This window comes from Ziziphus jujuba, chromosome 2 (genome assembly GCF_031755915.1).
Source record: "Ziziphus jujuba cultivar Dongzao chromosome 2, ASM3175591v1".
Classification (NCBI taxonomy): Eukaryota; Viridiplantae; Streptophyta; class Magnoliopsida; order Rosales; family Rhamnaceae; genus Ziziphus; species Ziziphus jujuba.
In genome coordinates, this window is record NC_083380.1 from 5,126,991 (window position 1) to 5,145,067 (window position 18,077).

The 18,077-nt window shown below is 35.3% G+C and overlaps 3 protein-coding genes, 1 long non-coding RNA gene and 1 other non-coding gene across 6 annotated transcripts; 1 reads left to right on the forward strand and 4 right to left on the reverse strand.

Annotated features, from left to right (window-relative positions):
• Positions 1 to 583: 583 nt before the first annotated feature.
• LOC132800634 (putative disease resistance RPP13-like protein 1) lies at positions 584 to 4,828 on the reverse strand. The gene is made up of 2 exons (XM_060814794.1): positions 1,392 to 4,828; positions 584 to 800 (listed from the first exon to the last, which is right to left on the reverse strand). Exon 1 carries the CDS (start codon positions 4,382 to 4,384, stop codon positions 1,652 to 1,654), a length of 2,733 nt encoding a protein of 910 aa, XP_060670777.1. The 5' UTR covers positions 4,385 to 4,828; the 3' UTR covers positions 584 to 800; positions 1,392 to 1,651.
• A 163-nt stretch (positions 4,829 to 4,991) lies between these two features.
• On the forward strand, positions 4,992 to 7,813 carry LOC107417825 (tRNA (mnm(5)s(2)U34)-methyltransferase, chloroplastic). 2 transcript variants are annotated; one of them, XM_025074087.3, is made up of 6 exons: positions 4,992 to 5,449; positions 5,827 to 5,890; positions 6,497 to 6,689; positions 6,949 to 7,022; positions 7,248 to 7,403; positions 7,670 to 7,813. In XM_025074087.3, the coding sequence occupies exons 1-6, from the start codon at positions 5,206 to 5,208 to the stop codon at positions 7,794 to 7,796; spliced, it is 858 nt and encodes a 285-aa protein (XP_024929855.3). In that variant the 5' UTR covers positions 4,992 to 5,205; the 3' UTR covers positions 7,797 to 7,813. The 2 variants fall into 2 exon arrangements, with proteins under 2 accessions (XP_024929855.3, XP_048330507.2); XM_048474550.2 differs by having other exon boundaries at positions 5,312 to 5,449; positions 5,810 to 5,890.
• Positions 7,814 to 7,851: 38 nt separating this feature from the next.
• On the reverse strand, positions 7,852 to 9,679 carry LOC125422533 (uncharacterized). Its single transcript, XR_007241254.2, has 2 exons — positions 8,174 to 9,679; positions 7,852 to 8,030 (listed from the first exon to the last, which is right to left on the reverse strand). It is a non-coding gene; the product is annotated as an uncharacterized LOC125422533 (long non-coding RNA).
• TRNAR-CCG (transfer RNA arginine (anticodon CCG)) lies at positions 9,640 to 9,712 on the reverse strand. The gene has a single exon. It is a non-coding gene; the product is annotated as a tRNA-Arg (tRNA).
• Positions 9,713 to 10,320: 608 nt separating this feature from the next.
• On the reverse strand, positions 10,321 to 17,187 carry LOC107417867 (thiosulfate/3-mercaptopyruvate sulfurtransferase 1, mitochondrial). The gene is made up of 12 exons (XM_048474176.2): positions 16,938 to 17,187; positions 15,537 to 15,728; positions 15,110 to 15,169; positions 14,833 to 14,895; positions 14,422 to 14,546; positions 14,145 to 14,310; positions 13,365 to 13,424; positions 13,040 to 13,098; positions 12,214 to 12,295; positions 11,920 to 11,983; positions 11,137 to 11,204; positions 10,321 to 10,615 (listed from the first exon to the last, which is right to left on the reverse strand). The coding sequence occupies exons 1-12, from the start codon at positions 17,037 to 17,039 to the stop codon at positions 10,520 to 10,522; spliced, it is 1,137 nt and encodes a 378-aa protein (XP_048330133.1). The 5' UTR covers positions 17,040 to 17,187; the 3' UTR covers positions 10,321 to 10,519.
• Between the last annotated feature and the right edge of the window lie 890 nt (positions 17,188 to 18,077).

Genomic DNA, 18,077 nt, shown 5'->3' on the forward strand with positions numbered 1-18,077 from the left:
GCACAAACACGACTGAAGCTTAAGCATGATTAGGACAAAACGATTACTGTTGTTGTTTGGTGGTTTTTGTGATCATTGTGTTCTTAAATTCTTAAAATATAATGTTAAGGATCAGATGAACTTAATTTCTCATCTCCTGAAATGTTTCTTTGATTTGTTAAAAAACTGTTTTTTTTTTTTTTTTTTTTTTTTTTTTTTTTTGGTACACATCAAATATGTTTAATTTGAATCTCTGAACCCTTGCTGGGCATCCAATAATCACAACATTTGTAAGGAAGCTATTAGAAGTGCCTTAGCTGCATTTCTTTCCTAACTGCAATGAAAACTTTGGGCACAAGAAATGCAGTTTCTAATTCAATAGTAGTGTGTTGTTTTTGGTATTATTAGCAGTGATTTGGCTCTTTCTGATTTATGGACAAATGGCTTTTACTTAGTTCGTAGCAAAAGGGATATGGGTGGAAGCCTTAATCTACAAATATATTCAACTATCTGAAGTGTATTCCTGGATATCCACATAAAGATCCATTAAATTATACACGATGAAACTTGTCAATTTGAGTACTTGCAGAGATGGAAACCAAAATAAAATATAATAACAAAAATCCATTCATATGCATCCCAAGAAACTTACATCAAGTGAAATTTGTCTGGCATAATAAAGTTATCCAGTAAATTGAAAATATTTATAAAGTTCATAAATCACACAGAAAACCAAGATGTTTCAACCACACTGAACTGGATCCGATGCAAAAGATCAAGTAGAGAGCCGGTATCAAAGTCTTGATGGAAACCATAAGATCCTGCAAAATTAAGCGGTTCAAAATGCTACTGCTTCAAAAATGTTACAATAAGCAATTAAGCAACATTTTTCAATCATGTAGGTACATAATTCATGCACATAGCAAAAAGTCTTTGCATATATTTATCAGAGAATTACTTGGAAATTGCCCAAAAACGGTTCCACATTTCCACCATTAAAATTAAACTAAGAATTAACTTGTTTGAGCATATACTAATCAAAAACAGCATTTTGTTTTAAAAATACAAAAATTACTCATTCAAAAACTAGAAAACTAATTTCAGGTACATGACCAAACACAAGTTAAATGTTTGCATCACTATCATGCAACCAACCGATATTTTTGTTTTACTTATTGTTTCCTTAAGATAAAAGTTACAAACAGAAAGTGGAAATATATTTTAGTCCTCACTGCCTGACTTCTTGGCCACTCTATGATACAATTTCTTAGTTTCCTGTAATATATATGAAGTTTCCGGTAAATGTGTCATACTTCTTTGTGAATATAAAAGTGTGCCTAATTGATAAAATTCTTCTTCTTCTTAATAAAAATTAAAAGCAGTTCACGGAAATAGGCAGAGTAAGGACGTACCTGAAGGATATTGAAGTAAGAGAACATGACACATATTCCATGCCAATGCTACAATATTTGAGTAGAGCTCACAGGATGCAGTAACAAATTGGCATAATGAAGATGATGACGAGATTCCAAGTGGTATTGAATGAGAGATTGGCAAGCACTCCTCCAGAATCAAATCCAACAAAACCCAGCTCCATACTTACAGCATGTATTGCAAACAGATTATTGCACTCTACTATATATATGTACAATATATATATGGACACATACATTTATATATCAGCTCTTATATTTCTAAAGTACTCGAACTTGTCACATCCGCTAATGTGGACAGATTCCATGGTACTGGGTAGACTTATGCGTCCAGTTAATTTTGGACAATCTACCAAAACAAGCTCCTTCAGTTGAGGAAAAGTCCCTCTAACGTGCCCTCTGATGAATGACCACTCCTGCCACTCCGGCAAATACCTAAAACTTAAGAGTTCTAGGCATTTAAATGGCTCACCAGTCACTGAACAATCACTGTAATAAAACTCATCGCCTACTCTCACCAGTTCATCAAATCCCATAATTTCAAGTTGTTTGAGAAATGGGAGTTGCCCAAATGGCAGAAGGTGGTGACATTTCTTACATCCATATAGCTGTATCTTCTCTATATTATAGAATGAAAGATCTGCCACCCATTCGGGAAATCGCTCACCTCTATAATATGTGATTTGTAGTGCCTTGATATTTCCATGAGGTCGCAGTCCACTGAGAATCTCTGTATCCTTTTGGGGGTTGCAATCAATATCAGCATCATCATCATAGCCCCACAGCAACCGTAATTCAGTAAGGTACTTCTTAATCTTCAAGTTCGCCGCCAAGACATCCTCAACGTCAACAACATTTTTAAGTCCTGCAATGCGAAGGCTTCCATGCAATTGTTGAAGACCTCCTAATGATTTGATGGTAGACCCACTGTCTTTGCTCAAAACAAAGTCAGTTAATGTTTGCAAATCTTTTAAGTTACCAATTTCTGATGGCATCTCTTCTATACCTGTGAACGTAATGTCCAGATGACGCAAGTTGATGAGCTTTCCAATGTCAGTTGGCAACAACTTGAGATCTTCACATTCTTTCAAAAGCAGAGTATGCAGATTGTAGAGAGTACAGATTGCAGTAGGCAACTCTTTGATTTTAGTGTTGGATAAATCCAAGTACCTTAGAAGCTTTAACTTCCCTATGGAGGCAGGCAACTCTGTGATAGAATATCCTGACAATGAAAGCGCTCTTAGACATGTTAATGTTGGCAGCCAGTTTGCTACTACCAAGTTCTGCAATTGTATGTTGCCAAAATGCTGTGATGACAAGAAGGTTCGCAGATGCAAGGATCTTAACAAAGCATTATGCTTCTCCAAGTCGTAGGCACATGCTTTCACATGTGATGCATGACGAATCTTGCTGGGAAGTTTATTTGCGTTGAACCTATCATCCAACCTCAAACAAAATTCGCTCGTTATGAATGTAGCTAAATCATTCATGAGCTCGTGCATGGTAAAATTACTTGAATCATCCAAACTTATTGGCTGCTGAAATAAGGATCTTGATAAAAGGTTGTTTACATACTCTTCTCCAACTTCTTCTATCCTCTTGTTATTTTTGTGTGGCAAAAGATCTTCTGCCATCCATAACTTGATTAAATCTTCTTTATTAATTTCATATTCCTTGGGGAATATTGAGCAATAAGCAAAACAGCGCTTAAGATGTGAAGGTAGGTAATGATAACTCAACCATAGAGCTGGAAGAATATTGTTATTCTCCAACTCCCACATGTCGCTGTTTAGTATGTTCTCCCATTCTTCCAGTTTTGATTGATGACTCAACAGGATTCCAAGCGATTTAACAGCTAAAGGAAGACCGTTGCACTTTTGGACAATTTGTCTACCAATTTCTTCAAGCTTTGGATGGTCATATGGATTTGCATTGTTGAAGGCATGCTTTACAAATAATTCCCAACTATCCTCCTTAGACATTGTTTTCAAACAATAAGATGAAACGTTACGCATTACTGATGCAACATGATTACTGCGTGTTGTCACGATAATTGAACTTCCATGCGCTCCAGACATGAAAGGTTTCTTGAACTCATCCCATAGAAAATCATTGTCGTTCCAGACATCGTCTAGAACAATCAGAAACCTTTTACCCTTCAGAGCCTCCTCCAGTTTAACTTGATGTAGATTCAGGTCCTCGCTTGTATATGCCAGACCAGAAATTGTCAGCAAAATTTCTTTTGTCATTCTGAGAACATCAAATTGATGTGATACAGAAACCCATTCTCTGAAATCAAAACGTTCCTTCACCCTTATGTCGTTGAAAATCAGTTGAGCAAGGGTGGTCTTGCCAATCCCAGCCATGCCTACTATCGGAATGACAGATATGTTGTTGCCAATATCATCACTCCTCAGCAATGAGTTAACAATGGCTTCTTTTTCGCCATCCCTGCCGAAAACACCAGATGCTTCTACCAAAGAAGTTGCAGGTAATCTTCCTGAAGGTCTACATCCTGCAGCTTCTCTCAAACCAAGAGATTCTTTTTGTTCTAAAATATCATTTAGTTTCTCAAGTATCCCCGCTATTTTCTTTTCTACATTTCTGTTGAATGAAGAGAACTTAGCTGTGATGAAGTTCAGTACCTTTTTTGAGCTGCTTCCAGTAGATTCATCCTTCAATTTGTATCGCAAAATTTCAGCGTTGATCTGTGCCACCAAGTCCTCTGCTTCATAGATTGCTTCATTGAGGTCATCAAGCCACTTCTTCACATCCGAATTCCCAATTTGCTTCTCCTCTGCATCATTAAGAACTGCCTTAGCTGATGACATCTTCCTCTTCAATTTCTCTAGCAGCCTGTGATCGAGTCTCTTTCCCCGGACGAAGTCAACGAACTCCTCTGAAGCCATCCTATCAAACAGCACTTGAAGGGTAGCAGAGAGGAAAGCTCCACCCACCACTCCTGCATCCATAATTTGGTTTCTCACAAATGGTGTTTTAAGTTTGAAAGTTGAAGGGAGAAAAAAAGCTATATCTTTGGTTGCTGAAAGAGTGTTTAATTTCTGCAGTAAGAAACTCAAAGAATCATCTATGTATCTGATCTAAGTTCTAACAAAGTCTTCCTCACTCGGTCAATGCCATAGGGGAAGCATCCTACTGACATCTTTTGTCATTTTCTTATCTGCTTTTTCGTATTCCGGTTTCTGTTGTCTGGGTTCACACGTTAGAAAATTCAACCATTTCTTGTCATTGGACTTGGGGTCACAGACTCACGGTAGGAAGGGGGGTCCTACTCCAAAGAATAATTGACATCTCTCACCGACCCTGGCAACTTGCAAGACGAAACATGACCAGAGAATTGTGGAGCCCTCGGTGCCAATAATTGCAAAAAATCCAAACAAAAAGAAGATGGGTACTGGATTTTTTTTTTTTTTTTTTTAGGTATAATTTGCTACATGAGTGTCTATACAGTTCCTTTTTTTTTTTTTTTTCATATATATATATATATATATATAATTTGCTACGTGAGTGTTTATACAGTTCGTTTAGGTTTTATGAAGGACCAACCAGTTCCTTCAGGACACCCTTGAATTATCGAAAGACCCAACATCAAAGAAACCCAAAATCAAAAGAGACCCACCTCACATCGGTACGTGAGATTGGATAGGCCAGTCAAATAGAGCTAGCAAAAACTAAAACTTAAACCCTCTTGGTATTGGGTTTGCTAAGGTCTAAAGGTGACAGAGAAAACAGAGAGAGAGAGAGAGAGAGAGAGAGAGAGAGAGAGCTAGAAATGCTGTCAGCAAGATGCGTTTGGTGGTGGGCTGTTACGAGTTTAGGAGGCCACAAGCTCCTGGTTTCCTCTATGAGAAAATTTCCCTACACAAGTAGTAGCCCCCGCTCTCTCTCCTCTCTTCGCTGCTGCTTCCAACCCATTCAGCACACCACTTTCCAGGCCTTGGCGGCTGCTTCCACTTCTCAAGCAGCTAGTGATGCTTTCTCATCCACTGCCGTCCCTGAAGTTCCCGCTATCTCGGGTATCTTTCTGTTCATTCTTATATATTGTTTGGCTGCCGCCAAAATCATTGGGAAAGAAAACAACTTTTATATTTTCAGGAAGGAAAGGACAGAAATATAATACATTCGTTTTCCTTCCATTAATTTGTCTTCTCAAGAACCAAAACAGAACAGTCGTGAGTGGTGGGCCTGGGATTGGGGTTGGCTGATTTTTATTTCACTCACTGTTTCGTGTTAAAAATTCAAAATTTAGCTTCCTTTTTTTTTTTCTTTTTTCTTTTTTTTTCCCTGTGTTTTTGGTTGTTTGTATATTAGTAGGACTAAATGATTATTGTTGTTGCTTGTGAAAATATGATTATCTTGAAATTATTAATTATGAGGTGAATGCCGTGATAAGGATTGGCGGATGTTATGTTGAGCTATATCTTCGGCAACAAGAAGGCCACAGAAGTTGCTCACTTGTATGACCCTTATTGTCTCCTCTCCTGAAATACATATTTGTATCACTTATTTACATCTGCCATGGATTTGAATCTTCAAAAGTGCTAATTCCGCACACCCCCCCACCACCACCCCAAAAAAAAAAAAAAAAAAAGGAAGAAGATAAAGAATCTTCAAAAGTGTTTTTTCTACACATTGAATGTGTTTCTTTTCTTAATTTTATCTGAATGTTTATTCTTAGATTGTGGTTAAATTCCACCTCTCCTTTTTATGCCGAGATTTCTGATTCTGCTCCTGTCTCTGGATCCATTATTGGTTTTGCACCAGTCACACCATGTTTACAAATTTCCTGACCAGTTTTTTTTTTTTAGAAATTTTATTTTTTTTCTTTGCTTTATACTAGATATGAGCTTAACCAGCTATTTCTGAGTCTCTGCCAAAGCAGTTTATGAGTGTTGTGTAGCTCATTATGTGGGACCAGCAAAATGATACATTTCCAAAAATGATGTTGCCTTCTAGTTTATCCTGTGCTGGTGTTTGAGTTTAACATTTAACATCTGCTATTCTTTTTTCTTTTTTCTTTTTTTTTTTTCTTCTTTTTTTTTTATTGCCCCCAATTTTGATAGGATTTGGGAACGTATTGTAAGAAAAGGAGATACGGTCATTGATGCCACCTGTGGCAATGGTTATGATACCTTAGCATTGCTCAGAATGGTTGCTGATGAATCGGGGCTGGGTCGAGTTTATGGGTTTGATGTTCAGAAAGTTGCTTTGGAGAATGCTTCTTCGTTGCTGGAAGTGTCAGTCAATCCAAATGAGGTGTCTCTATCTCATAGTTTCTCTTTAGTGAAACTTTCACTTCTGTCTAAATGATGAAAATGTGTGTTATAGTTTATGCATTGGAGGTTATCCTGTATTGCAATTTTGAATAATTACATATTGCACCTCCAGTCAACTAAATCTATTGTACAAAAACAGCACCTGGAGTCTGATTACATGAAAATATCTATTGATTTATAATTCAATGTTTCTATGATTTTATAATCTTAAATTTACAATTATCTATATTCTTTTGCAGAAGGAACTTGTAAAGCTCTTCCATAGATGCCACAGTGAAATGGCTGAAGTTCTTCCAGAGGATACCTCTGTGAGGTAGTACTCACTATAATTCAAACTTCACGAGCCCATGTTGTCTTTTTATTTTTGAAAATTAGTATTTTAGATTTTAATTTACTCCTGTCTCTGCCATTGTAACTTTTAGTATGAATTCGTTAAAATACTCACACCTTGATAGTTGAGAAACTCTGATTTTCAGAGCCTTAATTCCTGAAGGAATGCTAAAACCATTGCCGAATTTGATGGGTTGGATATTTTCAGGCTTATTGCTTTCAACCTAGGCTATCTTCCTGGTGGTGACAAATCAGTAGTAACAGAGTCTCAAACAACAGCAGAAGCATTAACTGTTGCAAAGGAAATCTTAATGCCAGGAGGACTTATCAGCTTAGTGGTTTATGTGGGGCATCCTGGTGGAAGGTAACACTTCTGCCTAACTAGATTATTATCTCTCTTACGTTTCATGCTTGATTTTTCATGGCCCAGATTTTAATGGACTCTTTAATCATCTTCTTTTGAGAGTAAATTTCTTTCTCCCCTAATTATTAGAATGAATAGATCAAAACGGCCTCTATAGAAAGCGAGCATGTTTGAACATCTAGAATTAGAAGCTTTTTTAGAGCTTCTATTATCCAAATAATGTTGATTTATTTTGTTGCTGTTGTTTTAATTGTTTCTGGGTCCAGGGAAGAGTTGGAGACTGTGGAAGAGTTTTGTTGGAAATTACCAGTTGAGAATTGGACCTGTTGCAAAATCCAGATGTTAAACAGACAATTGGCTCCAATACTTGTTTTCTTGTTCAAGAAATGTTGAATTGACATATTGGATGACTGGTTTTTGAATCTTTCTTAGTTAAAAATCATAGGAATAGTTAATTTTTTACATCAATAAATTCAACCGAAATAGAATACAACAATACGGTGTTTCATCATAAATCCTATACAATCCAGTCAATTTACACTCTTTACATTTGCCGGCAAAACGTGTGGTAGAAGATCAACCAGAGAACTTTGAATCAAACTCATTAAGCGACCTAACTCTTGAAACCTGCAATTGTAAGTTCAGAAAGTTTAATTCCATGTAAAACGAGAATGAACGTTATTTTCAAATCAAGGCTGGCACACAATCAAACATTAGAGAAACATCTTTGTTACCAGAATAAATAAAAAAATTCCACTTATGATGCTTACTTTTGCAAAACTATCCATAATGTGGAGGATGCGGACTGCAAGATACCAGAATCATGTAATTGAGGTGTGTGTGTGTTTCTCTGTTACCAGAATAAATAAAAAAATTCCACTTATGATGCTTACTTTTGCAAAACTATCCATAATGTGGCGGATGCGCTTTTGCAAAACTATCCATAATGTGGAGGATGCGGACTGCAAGAAACCAGAACTGTGTGTGTGTGGATGCTTACTTTTGCAAAACTATCCATAATGTGGTGGATGCGCTTTTGCAAAACTATCCATAATGTGGAGGATGCGGACTGCAAGAAACCAGAATTGTGTGTGTGTGTGTGTGTGTGTGTGTGTGTGTGTGGATGCTTACTTTTGCAAAACTATCCATAATGTGGAGGATGCGGACTGCAAGAAACCAGAAGTGTGTGCAAGAAACCAGAATTGTGTGTGTGTGGATGCTTAATTTTGCAAAACTATCCATAATGTGGAGGATGCGGACTGCAAGAAACCAGAAGTGTAAGAGTGTGTGTGTGTGTGTGTGTGTGTGTGTGTGTGGAGGATGCGGACTGCAAGAAACCAGAAGTACGTGTGTGTGTGTGTGTGTGTGTGTGTGTGTGCGTGTGTGGTACGTGTGTGTGGAGGATGCGGACTGCAAGAAACCAGAAGTACGTGTGTGTGTGTGTGTGTGTGTGTGTGTGTGTGTGTGTGTATGGTACGTGTGTGTGGAGGATGCGGACTGCAAGAAACGTGTTTGTGTGTGTGTGTGTGTGGAGGATGCGGACCGCAAGAAACCAGAAGTACGTGTTTGTGTGTGTGTGTGTGTGGAGGATGCGGACTGCAAGAAACCAGAAGTAAGTGTGTGTTATGTGTGTGCGGACTGCAAGAAACCAGAAGTACGTGTGTGTGTGTGTGTGTGCGCGCGCGTTAACATCTAATCTGAAGTTGAGAGAACTTGCAACTACTGAAACCTTTCCCACATGTAAATTATAAGTAGCAAGAGAAAGGTAGAAGTCCACCGTTACAGTCGAAGAACGAGCAAATCAAAAAAGGCTGCTTAGTGAATACAAGAGATGGATGTAGAACCTGTTTCTTAGATAATTTCTATGATATTGTATCAGGCAAACTTTATTTGGAAAAACTTGCTCGAGCAATTAACAAAAAGTAAGTGCTTTCTTACTTAAGAGGAGAATCTGACTTGAGGCTTTGATCAGAGAGAATATATAATAACGTATGATACAAGACTACTCTCCCTGAAATATGATAAAACATATATCTAAGCACTTAGAATTTTATGTATATTTAAAACAAACTATATTATGGTAGAAAGATGGGTGTCCAAAGCTCTTTGCCATTTACTCTAACGCATGGAACATTTGTAGACTTCGAGAGAAACCAGAGTAGTAGGAAGCAGATTACTTTTTATCCTAACTTTAAAAAAATAAAAATAAAATAAACAAATTAATTAAGAAAGAAAACGATCGCGATGGGACTCGAACCCACAATCTCCCGCTCCGGAGGCGAGCGCCTTATCCATTAGGCCACGCGATCACTTATTGTTCTTTATTCTTGCTTTTAAATACTTACCGTAATAACAAGGCGCAAACTTCAACATAAATGCCACTTGTCCACGACCACATTATTATCTTCCTCTTTGATGTTAGTCAACCTGAAATGATATTAAAAAATATATATACTTGGCTTTATTTTGTTGCCTTGGGAACTATCATCTAATACCGTTAGTTTAGACGAAGCGTGCTAGCTCGCGTGGTCGAGAGCCGCTGCCTGCGCCTCTGGTGCGCGGGCTCGAGTCATTTGGGTGGGGTGGGTCTAGGGGACAGTCGAAAAAAAAAAAAAAAAAAAAAATTCCTAAATTAATCCCTCTCCACTTCTTTTACCATTTTCTTGGTAAGCTAGCAGGGCCAAGAAAAAGATCAATAATATTAACATCAAACAGCCAATCATCAAGTATTAAGATTTTGTTTGGATGAACCATTAACCATTGACTAAATCCACAGTGGGTAACTTTTCCCTCAAGGCATTGGTGTTGCTTTGTTTCTTACGTTCCTCATCGAAGATTAGTTTTGTTTTAAAATACAAACAAAAGGCTTTTTTTTTTTTTTTTTTTCTTATGAACTTTTGACAATCAAAAGAAAAGGTGAAGTCCAATAATATGATCGAACTCATAATTATAAAATTGAACAATGATTTTTTTAAACCAAAAAAAAAAGGGCTTATAAAAGGACCAACTCAACCATTATTCTCTATACAACATCCTTAAAAAAGAGATTCAAATTAAGGGTAAACCCTATGCTGTTCATGTCACAATTGAGTTTACGACAATACTTTATCGACATTTTATGAAGTTTCAACAGGTGTATCAGGATTTCCTCCCCATTCAGTCCAAGATCCATCATACACTGCGACATCAGACTTGCCGAGCCGATGAAGACCCTAACATAGGAAAACAAAGTATTAGACTTTAATTTTAACCGTTTGCACAAACGAAGATGACATGATTTCTTACCAAAAATATGATTTCCAATAAAATAGAAAGAAGAAGAAACTTCAGAGAGAATAATTAACATTTCTTGTTGAGGACAAAGAATGCAAGCTTTTAGTATTAAGAACTGTATTGATGCTACAAGCTTCTTTGCAGCATTCTTTTTCTTTATTTATTTTCCCTTCTATCAATCTGGAATTGCATGAATAGGTCTTCAAATTCACACATACAGCTAATCGTAAATCCATTTTGTTAAGGGGGGATATAGGGAAGTTAAGACTACGAGAAGAAAGGGATGTGATGGATACATAACGACCAATCTTCTTTGTTTTGTTGTTCATTGAAATGAAAGACACTAAATGGTGTCCCAGGCTAAAATAACACACATATATAAATATAATAATAATAAAACAAAAGTATATATATAATATATATATATATATATAGAGAGAGAGAGAGAGAGAGCAATTACCAGAGCAAGAATACAGGCAGTTACACCAGTACCGCATGAAGTAACAACAGGGCTTCCCAAAGAGATGCCTGCAGTATACGATTAGATCATCAAGCAACTGCATTGTATTTTACTGAAAAGCACGTACCTAATTTAATTAATTCTTTTCCAAAGAAACATGTAACACTAAATTCAAAAAGAAAGTTAAAGATATTTTTTCCCCATTCCAATTCTATAACCTGGTTCAACACTCACTTCCCCTTCAAAACTTGTAAGGTATATATAATACATCACTCTATTCAGGTAACATCAACATCTAAGAAGCTCAATTAATATGAAGAAACCTAGCATAATTTCGTGTTGTCACAACAAGTTTATGCTAAATAAAGTTATTCTTTCACCCATCTATAATGCAGATAATGTATGTTCCATACACTATATTAAATTGGAAAAAAGAAAATTGTATATCAAACATTTAAATTTTAACCTAATTAGATTCATGGACCATCAAATTGCTTCTGTATATTGTGTTGGTACAAATGAATTTATATCCAAAATACGTATATCAAATATTTAAATGTTAACTTAATTGCTTCATGGACTATCAAATTGCTTCTGTATATTGTGTTGATACAATTAATTTATATCCAGAATATGTATAATCGAAGATTAGAATTAATTATGTAACAAGATTTATCAACTATTATTAGTAGCTCCCGAAATGAAGTAAACAACAAAAATTTACGAAGCTCTACAGATATTACTTTAAGAAAAACCATTTACAATTGATAAAAGAAGGTTTACCTTCTTGATCAAATCGTTTTTTCAGCTCATCCGCTGGTAAGAGTGTCTGTGAACTATCCAACAACTGCAGAAAAACACCCTTGTTTGATAAACCACAAAAATTGGGATATTTATGCTTGCTTTGAAGAGAAAAGAAATAATCTGTTGACTGATTTAGTCCACTAAAATTATTGGATCTAGAAACTGGAATCTCAAATTAGAATCCAAACATTCAATGTCAACACAGGACATTGTCTGCATACAGGGTGTCTAAAAGCATGCATCTTTCTTCAAGTCATGACACAATTTTCAAACCTGGGCAAAAGGAATGCACTTGCTGCCAGGTACATGACCACTTCTTATCCCTTTCCTAGGTTCTGTAGCAGTTCCATCAAATCTGCAAGATCAAATCTCCATTAAATCCAAGAATGTCATGCTATAGGTTTTCCGGTTTTCAGGAGTAGCAATCAAACTTTCATTTCCATCTAAAATTGGTTTTTTTAAATCAGCTCTTCTAATTCTAACAAGGACTCAACAAAATTAGGCATTGGCTTTTGAGTTGAACGGACAAGCTACATAGAAGGTTGGTTTACAGCAAGCAGCCATGCAAAGTGATATTTATAGTGGCCAACAGTAGTTTAATTCTTATATGGGCAGCATAAGCCAGGAATGCATGCCCTTTGAGTTGGAACTCCTATTGAAGTATTACATTATACAGAACCTATCTTCTTTCTTGAAATCCCCATCCATATTTGTCAAATCATTATATTATAATAGTAAATTTACTTTTACTAAAACCATTACATTTTAGAATTTAGTAAAATATAATTTTTTTTTTTTTTTTTTTCGGGTGAAAAGGGAACCAGAGGCGCAAGAAGTATATTACAACATCACAAGTGATAAAAGCACCCATACAATCTGTTTTAAATAAATGGAAGACCCAAGGAGCTTTATCAAAAGCATGGAATCCTAAGCTACGGTGACTGTGTATAGCAAGGTATCAACTACCTTATAAAAATATAAGTCCCTTTAACATAGGATACTTGCACATAATATATTTAACCGCCAAAAAACAATGTATTATTGAAGAAAATCATCCCTATATGCGGATTTTTGCTTTGGAATAAAGAATAAAGAATACCTGGCCTTTGATCGAGCATCTATTTGTTGGTGAGTCCCTTCCCCAATGTTTTTTTTAACCTGGAAAGTAAAAGATCACATTGTGGATAGATATGAGTAGAGAAAGTATTTATTATAAACCATGTTTTTCACCTAAAGTTAAAAATAGCTCAACTATTCATTGATTAGAGGTCCATGGTCATGGATAGTATGAAAGACAGACAACCCGAAAACACATTAACAGTAGCATTTCTGATGTTAAGAATCATTTTGGGGAGAGAGAAAAAAAAAAAAAAATCAGACTAGCAGCTTCACTGTTTTAATACTAAAAGAAGATATATCCCAACCTGCTCAAGAGTCCATACAAGATGTGGCTGAAACTTTGTCTGAAATGTAATTGGCCCAACCTACATGACGAAGTTACATTTACTTAAACTACTGGCAATCGATGTCACAAAGTAAAACTTGAAAAGAACGCAGGTTAGAAAGGGAGAGGGAGAGAGGGGGAGAGAGAGAGAGAGAGAGAGAGAGAGGAAAATGTACACACACACACATACAAAAAAAAAAAAAAAAAAAAAAAAAAAAAAAAAAAAAAAAAAACAACAACAACAACAACATAGGATATGCAGTCCAAAAAGGCGACGCAAAAGAGAACAGCTTTAGGTCTCCACTCAAGACAAATTTATCATATTCATTTATTCTTTCTAGATATAAAAAGAGATGCATACATTTTCTGGAAATAAAAAGGTAAAGAAGAATTATAAAATTTCATTAGCATACACAATCACCTATGCCTTTCAGTTGCAATACAGAAAAAACTATCTGGAGTCTCTCAAGCTGAAGACACTGTATAACTTGTTCATGAAACTCAATCAAATCCTTATAATAAAATAACTATTGCAAACCGTACAGACAAAGAAAGGTTAATAAAAGATAAAAGTACAACATGAACTATAAAAATTTACTACATTAGGCAGCTATACATTCAATTAAAAAGCAACCAAAGAAGGAAAGAAAATTACAATATAGTTTATTCTGAATTCATACCAGATACATACTCATAAATAGGAATCAAAAGAAAAAAGAAGATAGAATGTTAAGAGCAAATAAGTAAATTATTTACTTACTGCCTGTCCCTGATACGCTTTCTCTATGGCCTCGCTGGCAGCACTAGCTTTCAGAATTGCATCACCAGAGGAAGCACTGGATTCAACATCATATCCTGATGCACGCCATCTTGGCAGGCCTCCATCTAAAACCCAGATTCTGTCATGCCCAAAAACTCGGAACATCCTTGTCATTGGATAACCAAAAATATTAGTTTAAATACTCAACCAAAAGGACAAATACAAAAAGTGTGTATAGTACACAGAGTCCAGTGTTTAATTATAATACAAAACTCACCACCAAACACGAGCTGCACTAAAAATCCCTTTCCCATCATACACTACCAGATCATCTTTGTTCTGGATGCCAAGAGCAGAAACAGCAGCAGCAAAAGCTTCCTCTGATGGCAACATGTGTGGTAACTGATACAAGCCAAATTTCTACATCATAAATAAATAGAAAAACAAAGGAAGACCCTAGGATCTATAGCAGAATTTTTTTCTAGCAGGGCATTAGAGGCACACCCAAATCCAAGAAACAAAATTTACAGTGATTAGAGGTGAAGCTAGCAATGGATTGAACTATAAATTTACAAAACAAACTTAATATGAAATATCTTAAGTCTTAACATAAATATAGTACAAAATACAAGATGCTCCCCACTCAGTAAGGGAACAAAGAAAAGAGAATAAAAAAATGTTATCTCACATTTGAGGTTCGATCTGAAATTCCATCAACGTCAAAGAAAAGGGCACCAGGAATATGAGCAACCTGCAAAGGTACACAAATTTTAATCAACTAACAGGAATCAGAGCGAAGCTGACAATATACAGATTACAACAAAACATGAAGAACTTCAATAAAGGAAGGGATGAAGGATCATATCTCCAAAATAGCATAAGCCAAAATTTTCCAGGATTTAAACTAATAGACTTAAAATTTCATGACAATTTACAGTTTGATTCAAAATAATCATAGTTAGAACCTGATACTCTTGAATTGGATTCCTTTGCTCATCAGGCATGTACCAAGATGCATCAAGCACCTGAATAACATAAACAAAGGATAATTACAAAAACATAGAATCTCAAGTAAGGAAAATGGATTTGGTAATAAGAAAATGCATTTGGTAACAATTTCTTATATCCAAAAAGGATTATTATAGTGACAGTAAATGGCATAAAATATACACTGCTTTTGCAGGAGCGGGTCAAAAGTCCATATAATAAATATCCATGTTCACTTGCACATGCACACGCACACAACCTCATATCTATGTGTATGTGTATAGAGAGAGAGAGAGAGAGAGAGAGAGAGAGAGTGATCAACAATAGTCATTCCACATCACAAAGGATAAAACAGTAGAAAAAGTAATTGACAAATTCAAAGTTTTCCAGATTTTGTCAAAATACCTTAAGATTAGGGTCCTTGAGGTTAGCATGAAGCCAGTCGGCAGGAACAACAGGCTCATTCACAGATACATATCGTTTTGAAAAATCAGCTCTTTCCCCAGCTAATGAAGAAGCCATAGCCCGAGGAACCCAACCAATTGTTCTTTTAAATGTTGTACGGGTTGGATCAACCAGAGAATAAAATGGTCTCTTCTGCAGTAATAGGAAAACCATAATTTTATATATGATCACAAGAATCATAGTTTGAATCCACTACACATTAAAAAAAAGAAAGGGATAATCTTAAGTATCAGGTTAACTTTGACACTAGAGATTATAGCATGAAGTCCCTAAAAAACTTTGAAACAAGTAAAGGGTCTAGCTATCAAACTAATCGATCAGTAAATATGCTGCGTAGAACAAATAAATTTCAAACAATCATGGTAATAAGTTTGTTAGAAAAGCTGTCTCAATTTGAGTCTGATCGTACAACTGCGAAAAAGCTTTGCAAAACAGTCTTTTCAGTTAACACCTTTGACACATTTAACTAAAAAGACTTCATCCACTGTAATATTTATAGCAGCCATTGCAGCTAAGAAAAAAAAAAAAAAAAAAACATAAAAGTCGATAACTTCACTGAATAAATTATCATGTAAAGACAGAATCAATAAAAGCTGTGCACAACAGTCTTTGCAGTTAACACCCTTGACAGAACGATGATTTAACTAAAAAGGATTTATTCATCATTTTTTTTATAGCAGCCATTGCAGCTAAGAAAAATACATAAAAGTCGATAACTTCAATGAATATTATCATGCACAGACAGAAGCAACAAAAACAAGCCATCACCTTTCATTCTTTACTATTTGGTACGTTAATTCACATACTATACTCACCAGCAAGAACACTGCACTTTACACTTGCATAGGTAAAGCTAACTCCAATAACGACCACTAATAAAAATAAAATAAAATAATAACAAAGAAAAAAAACAAAAAATTATTTTTTTCCCTCGTCCGAGATAATTTTTTTCCTTGGGCAAAAGAGTCAAACTGAGTAGCTTCAAACTTCGCAACATCCTTATGGGCAGATGAATATAGTCAAGCGCATAGATCATATACATAGAGGTAACCAAATTTCTTCGCACCCAAATTAACCAAATTTACCACAAATCACTCAAAACGCACAAGTAAACAAGAACTCATCAGGAATAAACAACCCAGATACATATAGTACAATAAACCCAGAAATTTACCAACCTAGCTGATCAAAACAACCAAGTAAAAAGAAAGTTAGACAAACAGAATTATTATTCGAAGCTAAAAATCAAAACCCAGTAAAAAAAAAAAAAACAAAAAAAAAAAAACAAAAATAAGCAAACAAGGAAGAAGATTGATGAGAAAGAATGAAAGGAGGAATTACATTAAAAAGGGAAGAGAAAAGTCGGGGCTTTTGACTGAGAGAAGACGAAGGGTGAATCAAGCAACGACCGAAAAGGGTCCGGGTGATAGGAGCTAAAGCCATTCACTGAGATGGGAAAATAAGCATAAAAATGGGGCAATGGCTCTTTGGGAGTCTCTCAGTCACAAGTCAGCGAAAAGAAGCAAAACGACAAATGGGTTGAGGAGTGTCACTGCCACTGAGGAATAAGTTAAACGCGTTAATAGCTTTTTTTACCGCTGTTGTTGGTGTGCCCAAGGCCTCTTCCTCCTGGGATACAAAAGAGTCCATCCTCCACTTGGATGTTTTGCCAAGGACTGTTTGGATGAAGATTTTTTATAAAAGTGCGCTTTTTTTTTCTTTTTTCTTTTTTTTTTTTTTTTAAGTGTAGGAGTTTTTAGAATTAAAGATAATAAAAACGTTTTTTTCTTTTTTCTTTTTTCTTTTCTTTCATGTAATAAATTTTTGATTGTTTTGTTTATGGGGTAAGGCATCCATTCTTTTTTTTGATAAATAATAAGGCATCTATTATAGTCAATGATTTTTTTTTTGAAAAAAAAATGTCTCGTTTAATACAATGTCTTTTAGACAGGAAAAAAAGAAAAAAAAAAAAAAAGAAAAGCACTTTTCTTTAAAAGCTCCGTCTATAAAGCACCTATAAAACGTTATTTTTTATATTTGATTTATTTTCTAAATTCAAATTTTTGTTTTTCTTGAGCTCAATTTTGTCAAGAAAATCTTTCTTCTTTGCATTTTAATATAAAAAAATTCTCAAGAAATATTATGAAAAAAAAAATTTGTGAAGAAAATTATATGCTTTACTTCTTTTTGGCAATAACTTTTACCATAAAAATTCACACTAATCTGTTATTCGATAAAAGAAAGAAAGTTCTATAGAATTTCTCTAAACCTGTTTGATAAAAACCATAAAAGTTTTTTAGTGAAAGTTGTCAGTCACATTTTCAGTATATATTCCACTATAGAAGTTCTATAAAACTGTTATAAAAGGCTTATGGAAGAAGCACAAAGCTAGTCCTTCCAGTAAAAGCAGAATATCTACTTTTGGATGGCCTGTAAAGTCCATCTCCATAACGGAAAAGGACCCCTCCATAACCTAAGCAC